This window comes from Trichoderma aggressivum (genome assembly GCF_033847375.1).
Source record: "Trichoderma aggressivum f. europaeum strain CBS 100526 chromosome Unknown scaffold_009, whole genome shotgun sequence".
In the NCBI taxonomy this organism is placed as follows: Eukaryota; Fungi; Ascomycota; class Sordariomycetes; order Hypocreales; family Hypocreaceae; genus Trichoderma; species Trichoderma aggressivum.
In genome coordinates, this window is record NW_026946375.1 from 844693 (window position 1) to 855486 (window position 10794).

At 46.4% G+C, this 10794-nt stretch overlaps 4 protein-coding genes across 4 annotated transcripts; 1 reads left to right on the forward strand and 3 right to left on the reverse strand.

Annotated features, from left to right (window-relative positions):
• Window positions 1-3594: 3594 nt before the first annotated feature.
• Triagg1_3378 (uncharacterized protein) lies at window positions 3595-4818 on the reverse strand (the record flags this gene model as incomplete). Its single annotated transcript, XM_062897663.1, has 2 exons — window positions 3595-4191; window positions 4327-4818. 2 exons carry the CDS (start codon window positions 4816-4818, stop codon window positions 3595-3597), a joined length of 1089 nt encoding a protein of 362 aa, XP_062757902.1.
• A 473-nt stretch (window positions 4819-5291) lies between these two features.
• On the reverse strand, window positions 5292-6307 carry Triagg1_3379 (uncharacterized protein; the record flags this gene model as incomplete). Its single annotated transcript, XM_062897665.1, has 2 exons — window positions 5292-5640; window positions 5709-6307. The coding sequence occupies 2 exons, from the start codon at window positions 6305-6307 to the stop codon at window positions 5292-5294; spliced, it is 948 nt and encodes a 315-aa protein (XP_062757903.1).
• Window positions 6308-7689: 1382 nt separating this feature from the next.
• Triagg1_3380 (uncharacterized protein) lies at window positions 7690-9276 on the forward strand (the record flags this gene model as incomplete). Its single annotated transcript, XM_062897666.1, has 1 exon — window positions 7690-9276. One exon carries the CDS (start codon window positions 7690-7692, stop codon window positions 9274-9276), a length of 1587 nt encoding a protein of 528 aa, XP_062757904.1.
• Window positions 9277-9474: 198 nt separating this feature from the next.
• On the reverse strand, window positions 9475-10299 carry Triagg1_3381 (uncharacterized protein; the record flags this gene model as incomplete). Its single annotated transcript, XM_062897667.1, has 3 exons — window positions 9475-9673; window positions 9733-10003; window positions 10062-10299. The coding sequence occupies 3 exons, from the start codon at window positions 10297-10299 to the stop codon at window positions 9475-9477; spliced, it is 708 nt and encodes a 235-aa protein (XP_062757905.1).
• Window positions 10300-10794: the final 495 nt, after the last annotated feature.

A 10794-nucleotide genomic window follows, 5' to 3' on the forward strand; every position in this document is an offset into this window, starting at 1 on the left:
CACGCCGGCTTATAAATTTCCTTCTTTCAATCTATTCTTCCATCTCCTTCAAACCCAAATTTGTAAGCCTCTGATGCCTGCAACACGGCAATTCATTAATACCAAACTAGAATATGGTGGACATGCTGTGTCCGTCCAGCGTCACGACAGCCATTTTAGCGCAACGCCCAAAATTGCCTAATTAGGATGATGGTATACACCAATGTGTTGCCCAGCCTTTGTCTAGCAATTTAATTTCCACTTGTCAGCTTCGGCCCCTTTCTCAGGATTTGCCTTAGTCCCAAGTATATTTTATGGATCGGCCTGTCAAGAGCTCAAACTCATGAGGTAATCAATTCTCCTCTGTGACTTTTTTTCTTTATCCTTCTACAAAGACTCTTCCTTAGCTATGGCTAATTCCGGGCAATCGTCAGTCCACAGCTTCCTACGTTGGCCGAGGTAGCATCATGATTGGCTGAACATCGAAGGGTGCTCTCTATGTAACTGAGGCGTGGCAACTCCTAGACAAAGCAAGGGATTGTAACGAATATGCGCTGCAAAACATGATCAAGCATTGCTTTCTGAGGACTGGAAATATTTTTAAAGTAAATAGAGGTAGATCCACCTAGTATTAGTAGATACGTGTACTCGTAGAAGAGATACAGCTGTCTTAGCCGGTGCCAAGAGTTGAAGAGCTAGAGGCACCAAGTAAGCGATAACCCAAATGTGCTCGATCTATTACTTTAGTACGATTAAAATTGGACCAGTGGCTCCAAGATATTTCAAGATGCCCAATGATTGCTACAGGCCAATGATTTACCGACGGTGAGTTTAATTCCCCGTATGCTGTTCAATGTTAGACTTTTCCTGCAGCAGCTTATTGGCCAAAGGAGCCACATCGAGCGTGGCTTAGTATCTGTAGAGAATATGCTGCAATATTAGAGACCAGCAGAAATGACTGTCGATCTCAGTATCGTTAACATACCCCATTCGCAAATGCCATCTTCCAAGCAACGAAAGAGACATGATCAGACACCATGGAATGTTGCTGGACGAGGTACACGGCATTGTCATGAGCCTTAGAAAGTTACTCATCCCAAATGTTGAGACATAAATCGTGCAGGTGCTTCAAATTCAAAAGTTCTGGCAGTTAACTGGGGCTATCAATCACTGATTTCTAAGATATGTCATGGGACAATAGGGTGACGCTGGTCGTGTTCTACTTGCTCGTCTCGACACAGACAACTTATGACGCTGAAATTGAAACAACTGATATGCGAAGGTGTGAATAAAAGCTTGAATGGATTCCTCTACTATCAAGCTATTGGTATTCCAAATAGTCTCACATATTGATCGCTGCTGGATAAATGGGTCGTATCGGTAGCACATCAAGACAATTTCAGTCGTCATTCAAAGCTCTTTTCAGAATAAAAATGGTAAAAATCTAAGACTATGATTGCCAGTTCATTAATGTCTAACGTAATATTATACACAAGTAAACAAATATCAAAAGCCAGTGATACCCTGGTTACTGGTACCACATCACCCACACCGAGTCCTCACTATTCTCAAAAGTTCCAACCCTCACACCACTTTCCCATTAGCTCGGCGCAATAGGTTGCAAGGCAGCAGCCGTCTCGCTTTTGGAGGTCGTACGCCTCATGGCAAAGCTGAGCGGAGCCGGACAGTCCTTGTCTGCCTCAGCCAAGCCTCGATATGTGTCGATCAATTTGACTCCTGGATTCTTGTTCGACATTTCCTCCTTCTGCGGCTGATGCTTCGAGCAGTGATACCCATTCGTCAAGGCTGACGACTTTCTTGATTCGATCTCCGTAAAAGTCTCGCAAGACTTCAGTCATTTCGGGCCATTGCACCTTTGTAGGGCTCTGGGCGTGAAAGTAGCCGCCAATCTCGGAGATGGGGACGGATTTCGATATTCCAGCAAGATCAATAAGAATGCCAGCGACATCCTCAGTTGCAACCCAGTCGACATTCTGGTATATTCCGAGCCTCTGTGGAAGAGCACCAAGGTATAGCGAACTAGCAATCAAGCTGGGCACAAACTCTTGCAGGCTCTAAATGCCATTCTCTTCCTTTGGTCCTGCGATTTGATCAACTCTCACAGATGCAGCAGCAAAGCCCGACTTTTCCACTGCTGCGTCCGAGATCCAGCCACTGGCAAGCTTGGATATTCCATAGCCCAGATCCGCCAAAGTCGGGTCTTCGAGACGTCGCCCAGGCACAGGCTCACTAGACCCCCAGTTGATCGCAGTACCGATGCTTGACACAAATACCAAAGCTATTTTCTTGGGTGCTGCGGCAGCAAAGTCAACAAAGTGCCGAACCCCGGAAATCCGCGGCTTGTTGCGGACTCATGCGTCAATTGATATGCTACAAGTGGTTATACCAGCTGGCATAAGAGAAGCCATGCATGGTTGAGAAGGGGTCAAAACTCAGATAAGTTGTATCCATACGCAACTTTCGTCAATAGCAATAGAGAATCGTGAGTTCATTCGTGGATTTCCTAGTTGTCAACATGTTCCAAGTAAGAGTCTAGCACGCGCTTGTCATCAAGTCCGAGCGATGACCGGGATCCTTAGGAATTATGGCTGCATAGGCCAACTTATAAAGTACACTCACAGATATTATTCAGCTTTCCAAAAATACAAATTTGCATATCTCAGCACAGTGCTTCACATTCTAGGGTTCTTTGGAGGTGCATATAATTTCGCCTTGTCCCAATACTTTCTCTTTGTAATCGAACTTTCAAGCATAGACATATCTTGGAAAGCTTTTTCAGGGTAGATGGAGGAACAACGCGATACTATCAGCTTAAGCTAACAAGTTATTCTATTTTGAGAGTAATATTCTGTCTCACCCTGTAATGACAACAACCAGTTACTTCTTCAACGTTGATATAAAAACAATACTTTCGTAGACCTTGTAAACCTTCTTTAGGGTAGTAGTAGACACTTTTAATCATCTCTTTACTAAAGAGAATTTAGAAATGGGCTTGATAAATGCCCCTTGTAACGGCTACTACGCAAACCAATGATATAAACGACTCTTTATGATATGCATTGGGCCATAATATGGATATATATCCCGGAGTATCTAATGTGCCGCCAGAGTTCATTCGAGTATGCTTTGCTTAAAAGTTCAAAGGCCCGGGAATTTATTACACGCTACGATGCAAATACAACGCCGGCTGAGAGAAAGTTTGCATCAATTAACAACCTCGGTTCCTGTATCCGAGAGTTCTCATCTGAACGCTGGGTCACTAGAAATGGAGGTCTCGTTACCTCTACAGCGGAACAAACTGATGGAAAAAAAACGTAGAATACCTGGTTGCGAAAAGACCCAAAATCAGAACTGTGCGATTGAGAGATACGAAGATTGTTGTTTGATGGTGCTTGCGTAGGCGAGTTTTTTCGCTGTGATTTGGAAGACAGGGGGATGCCATGCCCCAACCGATTCCAAAGATCCAGAATAATCCACGATGGCTCAGAAGTCCCAAATGAATCTGGATTACTATTGGTAAATGTGAAAGTGTATGTTGTTTGTTCGTGAGGCAAAGATACACATTGACCGCGGAGTTGATTGAAGCAACCGCAACTAGAAGACATATTCTTCGCCGTATATCACAGAGATTGCAAACTTCAGATCCTCTTTCATTGCATCAATGGATGAGAACGAAATTTGATGATACTTGATGCGAAATGGACGACTTGGGATATTTAGCGACGGATTGTCTAATCGACCGAGAAACGAAGAAGGGATGCGAGCAGTGTAAAAGTAGAGGCATGGCTTATCCATTGCCGAGTGAGCCATGAGGAAAACTTCGTAAGCCTTTGTTTCGCCATCTGATGCGTCTCCCCTGTTCAGTGTGTCCGCTTGTGTCACTGCAGCGGTGTGCTGTTGACGCTGTTGCTTCTGAGCCAAGGCTATCAAAACCGCTGCTACATATGGATCTTCGACTTCGTTGACAGGCCACACTTGGTCCCGTTTCTTCTGTAGAGCCCTATACTCTGGCGAGCTTCTCCTGACATGCCGAAGCCTAATCGACATGTTGCGTCGCACACCGACGTCACGAAGACTAAGAAACGCAAGACGGGGCCCGTCGGATTTGTATAGAGTGTGCAGGAAAGTACCATAGGTAGAAAGGCTGTTAACATGACGGCTGTTGAAGTAAAACTTGAGAGTAGAGCTGAACTGTGGTTCGCTTTGATCAGCAAGAATTCATCGCTGGCAGGTCATATTGAGGGGATACTTGCTGCTTGTCACGCCTCATGCCACATCCTTCAAGAATGTCCCGCATCACCTTGGATAGGATTGAAGGAAATGTACACCTGCACGTCGAATGATGGTGTCGGGGGGTAATTTTGTGGTGTTTGGGACTTGGTCTCCAGGCTGTCCTTGGGAGTGTCCTTGGAAGCTTCCAGCGTTTTCAGCATGACGGGCATTTTCCTCTTTCTCGATCTTAGCATAAAATTGACAGCCCAACAGCTCTAGGTGATGTAGTGTCCAATACAACGGCTTCACGTAGAGGCTCTCTCGGCAGTGTTGTCGAAGAATGTCATTTATGGACGATGGCTCGGGTGGACGAATCGAGGCAAAGGGAGAGAGGCCCGGAGATGGCGCGTCATTCTGATGTAGAATGCTCTGCTTCTTGGATATCTGTGCATCGTCACTGTTTTCGAATTCGCCTTCTTCTGGGTTTCGCCTGAGGCTGCAGCGGCATGTTGGAGTGGCGGGTGTTTCACCGTCAGCTTGAATCGTGATGGATGGTAAATGATAGGCTTGACATTCCAGCGCCTTTGAAGACACAACTTTTGCCATTGTGAAGAGATCACACAATGATGAAGAGTATGAAGGTAAAAGAATGAAAAGAAAAAGAAAAAGAAAAAGAAAAAGAAAAAGAAAAAGAAAAAGAAAAAGAAAAAGAAAAAGAAAAAGAAAAAGAAAAAGAAAAAGAAAAAAGAAAAAAGAAAAAAGAAAAAATTTGTCTCGTGATGGGATAGAAGTTGAAATTCAGCCTGGAAGGAGGCATGCTGGAGCGCGGTGTGGCGTCACTGGGCAGGTGCTGAATCTGGCAATGCGCGCGCCACAGGTGGCCTCACAGATATAGATCAATAAATAACGAAGACATCAATGTGCAATAGAATTGGAGAAGAAAGAAATTATACCATCATGGATCTCTCTATTTGATCTTATAGAGATACTGAATGACAAATGGCAGCTCAATCCTAAACAATAGCTCTAAGAACCTCACTTGGACTCATGATATGTGACCTGATATCTGCACCCTCCCATTACTTGTAATTGTTGACATGTCTTCGAACTGCCCCTTCAAGACTCTCCATTCTACCGTCGTCCAAGCCAATATCCTCATTGGAAAAGTGGTCATACATGGCACCGCCAGTTGCCCAGATACGACGCAAAGCTGCAACCGTCGCCCATGGACTACCCGTTTCCCACATGCCCCCTTCTGCGGCCTCGTGATCAGCTAGAGAGATGTATTTTACGCTGAATTTGACTCCAAGATGCTTCTCATACTCACTCAACACCTCGTTCGAAGTCTTGACAAATGATGCCACTCTCAAAGTGGCATTGAGGGACGCTTCTGGGTGGCGCAATGCTGCGACTACTGCTGTTCCCGCACTGATGAAGCACTTTCATTAGCCCTTATGTTGATCATCGTCCCGCAATAGAGATCAAATGCTACTCACTCTTTCAAAGTTGTGAAGCCAATCTTGGTATCCCCATCTCCAGTCAAGATTGCCTCTCTTCCCACCACGTCAACTCCTCCAAGTCCGTCACTCCACTTTCTCTGGTCCACCCACATGTCAAAGTACGGCCCCACGATCAAGTAGGTCACATTTAGCTGCTTCGTGTTTTCACGGATAAACTTCCGAATTGCTAGCTTTGTTTGATGTGGCCTCTCTTGTGCGCTCCGTTCGTCATGTTCCGGATCTGTGCCAAACTCTGAAGGGAAAAACCAGCGTACGGTTGGTGACGCTTCGGCCAGTCGGATAAGCTCCTTCTGTGCCTCAAGGGCGCCTCTTCCAAGAGAGCTGATAACTGTATCCACTCCGCTGTACGCCGTTTCAATGTCCTGCGGGTTCGTGATATCTCCCAGAACGACAGACACGCCAGATGATTTCCAGCCATCGATTAGATCGGGCTTGGTTGCAGCCGTCTCCTTTGAAGTAAGGATGGAGACCCTGGGGAATGCCGGACCGGCATTCACAATGGCATTCATAATCGCTTTACCGACATTGCCGGTCGGGCCAAGAACTAGAATATGAGAAGGCTGAACACTCGCCATGGTCACGGATTGTACATGGAACTGGGTTTTTTGAAGGGATTAAGCACATGAAGGGGCAGGTTTCTTATGAGGATAACACAGCAGGAGAAGCGGGATACCGTGAATATATAGTCTGCATGACATACAGTCCTAGTGATGCACTGTCTTTACGTTTTTGAGATAGTCACCGCACTTTTTCCAAAGTTCTACTCTATGATACGTGTGGAATCACAGACAATGCTTCGTCCAGATGACGGAGAAGATGGTTAAACAGCTGTAAGCATCAACTACATGTATGAGCTAGGCGGAGACTAGTAAACGCTCATCCAGCATTTTCCCCCACATTCTAAGACAAGAAAGGATAATGCTCATTTGCCAACTGCATCATCATTGGTCCTTTGCGATTCCTAGAGGAGTCATCACTCTTATCAAATGCCATTGCTTCTTCTCCGTACCGTTACCAGTGTCGCACACTTTAGTCGACTTTGGAGTTTCATTACACTTATTCGATTTCGACATCTGGCAACGATCCAATCTGGAGACAACCAGTACATAAGAGGAAATGTCCACATTCCCAACTAACGGTACCGACGCCTTGGGGCACAGGCTTACCAATCGCTAACACAGAGCTTGGTTAGTTTCAGCGAGCAGACCACATTCCGGCAACAGGTTCCGGTTGCTTACCCGTGTCAGCGTCTTGCTAATCATGGTGACTTAATCACCAGTACTGGGATTCGTGATTGAGCGGGTGCTTTAGTCATTGAGCACTCTGAGCTAGCTTCATGTGAGCCCTTGATATTTTCCGTGTAAACATTGATTGGTGAGATTGTGAGCATTTCGCTTCGCTCTCTGTATCAGCACCACCACTTTACAGTTCATATCAACAGACAGTCGGGCCTCCCAAACGATTGACAAATGTAATTGATTGCCAGGTGAGAATGGACGATTAATTTTCTCAATCGGATACAATCCGTCATTACATCAACGCGGCCAATCTTGAATCCGATGTCGGAATGCATTTAGCCTACTTACACACCCGCCAAAGTTCTCTATATCTATTCGAATCCCGAATCTCATAACATACATAATGAATCATCCTATGAGTAGAAACAGGAAGTGTATTTGTAATCTAGAGGACGAGACTAGCGCGGCTTAATCACATGCTTGATCCTCTCGTCCCTATACGAAGGTGAGCGTGAATCGTCAATCTGCCCTGGACACGCGTCGACTCGACTGGCCACGCTTCTATCAAAGGTCAGAATGAGAGTTCAGGAAAGACTCACTCGCCAAATATAAATGGCACAGCCAAGAGTCGCCGTAATGATGTCCTCAGGCCTACACAAGCACGCCAGGCAAAACCACCAAAAGCCCTTCGTTGAATCGTCACACAAAGTACAGCAATCATGTCGCCCTCACCAGCGACTTCAGCCATCGAACTGAATACAGCTTCAAACCCTATCACAAATATATTTAGCCAAGTCTCTCAGGCAACTGAAGAGGCCGAGTCCCATACCCCCGTCTCAAAGAGCCGAACAGTTGCCATCATCTTCTGCATCACATGTATTAGCGGCATCAGCAATCTCTTGGCCGGACTATTGACGGTTTGCATTCCCGTAATTGCAGCAGACTTGAACTTTCCCCCAGAGCTTCAACTTTGGCCAGCCTCGGCCTTTGCTCTAGCATGCGGCTGCACGCTTCTACTATGTGCCAGTGCCGCTGATGTCGTCGGGTGTCGACGCGTATGCTTGGTTGGCGCCCTTTTGCAATCTGCAAGCGCATTGGGTGCTGGACTGTCAAGAAGTCCTTCGCAATTGATTGCTCTTCGAGCTATTGCCGGAGTGGCAGCCTCTTTCTGCTTGCCCAGCGCTGTTGGGATCGCAGCCCGTGCCTTTCCCGCCGCGAGTAGCCCTCGAAGCCGCAGCACCGCATTCGCCGCTATGGGAAGCGGCCAGGCGGTGGGCTTTGGATTAGGATTGGTATTGGGTGGCGTCTTCAGCGGTACGATTGGTTGGCGTTGGGGATTTTACATCACGGCGATTCTCAATGTTGTCGTGCTGCTGGTGGCTGTGTGGGCATTGCCAGCAAGTATAGATGGTGTTGCTCTGGGCCGAGAGACTCTCCATCATCTTGCACGAGACATTGATTGGATTGGTTGTGTTCTTGTCAGCACAGCACTCGCACTTCTCTCGTATGAGCTGGCTGTTGTATCAGGGTCGGATGCGAGCGAGAGAATGCGTGAGCCTGCAAACTTGGTCATGCTCTGCGCTGGGGTTGCACTCCTGCCTACCTTTGCAGCATGGATGCATCACCAGAAACAACGAGTGCGTCCAGCTTTGATCCCTAATGACATTTGGAAGAACCTTGCCTTCACCACCGTCTGTATAACCGTCTTCTTAGTCTGGGGTTCTCTCAATGCTAGCGAGCAGTTCACGGCATTGTATCTGCAGGAAGTGCGTGATTTTTCGCCTTTGACCTCATCACTCTATTTCTTACCAGCACCAATCTGTGGTGCATTGATGAATGCTGCCATTGGCATCTTGCTCCCGTATCTGAAGCCTTCGTTTGCCGTTCCGGCCGGCTGCCTTGTAAGCGGCATCGCTCCGTTACTTCTGGCCACACTGTGTGGTGTAGATGGTCCAAATTACTGGCGCGCAGTATTTCAAGCAATGGCCATGAATCCCTTGGGCGCAGATCTCATCTACGCCATCGCCAATCTCGTGGTGACGTCTGCCTTTCCCACAAAGACACAAGCTTTAGCGGGGGCCGTCTTCCAGATGCTTTCTCAGATCGGAAAAAGCGTGGGAATTGCAACAACTGCAGTGATTACGCAGCAAGTTACCGCATCTTCACAATCTCAAAATATGAATGAAACCGTGTTACGGGGTTACAAGGCTGGTTGGATATATAACTGTGGGCTGGGTTTTGCATCGGTCTTGGTAAGCCTTTGGGGCCTTCGAGGTGTGGGTAAACTTGGTGTTAGAATGGATTAACTGGGTACTCCTGACAATATGACAATACATCGTTCAGAGATGCGGATGAAGTAGTTCGAAACCTCTTCAAAAGTAACTGCTACTCTAAACTCAGGCAACACCATGCTACCACTGTGGAAGAACAAGTTATAACATTGCTGTGAATCACCAGTCCTTATCGCGATCCCATACCGATGAAGGTGATTTGCCCTTACACAATCACGCGCCGGGAAAGCGGCCGCCATGTATTGGGTTCTCATCGAACTTGACGTACCCTTTTCCTTTGACGAAAGTTGCGTTCCAGGGCCCTTGGTCCTTTTCTTCGGACAATTTAATATAGAAGTCTGCATGAGCCTCGGCGTCCAGATTATCATATGCCGGCTCTCCATTTGATTCCCTCTCATCTGTGTGATAGAACCTGCATTGTGAGCATCATTGTCAGCATCATCGCATCTTGCTGGGGACATATGCGCATACTTGTAGCCAGAGCTCCTGTAAACTTCAGAAAGGTAATGAATCATGTGAGCACTCGCTGATTTTCCCATGCCCATCGAAATTAGAGGCTCCAAAGTCATAATATGTAGCTTATTGCTAGTATAAATGAACGTCTTGGATGCATCTGAAGGTAATTGTGCAAATCCCTTGACTGCCTGTTGGGCGGCGGCATAAGCGGAAAACGTGTTGACGTGTGCATCTGTGATTACACTCGACAAGGGCTGATCAAATCCTTGAATGGAAAGTATAAAGGCTACCACGAGATCCTTCAGCTTATATCCTTTGGTCTGATGAGTGGAAGACCTCCTTACCGTTATACACAACAACGCTTGGAATCCCTAGTTTGTTTCGAACTTGAGCAAATACATCCTCAACATTGTACGCGTTCGATAGATCGGCTTTGATTGACAGATAATCATCGGGAGTATCCGCTAGTTTATCTGAGCGGCAGACAACCGCCACTTTGTAGCCGCGGCTGGCAAAAGCACGAGCTACGGCAGCACCAATTCGCGGCCCATAGCCAAAAATGAGGGCAATTTTTGAAGACATCTTGAAGAGGGGTCAAAGTGCGTCGAAAATGCCTTTATCTAGCTCAATAAAGATATAAGTCAAAAAGCCTCGAGGGTCTGCATTCTTATCAGAGTGCCGTATAAATCGTACGCGTTCAATGCCCCTCGCTTTATATAAAAGTATTTATTTTTTTATTACATGCAACTAGGTTATGCTACCCATTCTATCGGCTGACATCAAAGCCATCGTAAAGAGTGACACGAGCAAGTCCGCGGACCTGTAAGCTGGACAGAGCTCACCCCATGCATGGCGTTCTCATGGCTTACAATAGTCCCCATTAGAGTTGCCCAACCGTAGTTGTAAATTACACATACAAATCGGCAATGATTTGTATTATTCTGCATTATAAACCACATTGAACATGAAAAAAATGAGTTGTGACAAGTAATTTGCTGTCTTTGCTGACACCGCAGCTCAACTACATAACCCTCCCACCCCTCATCTGCAAATTGAGAATCCTTCTCACTCTATTCT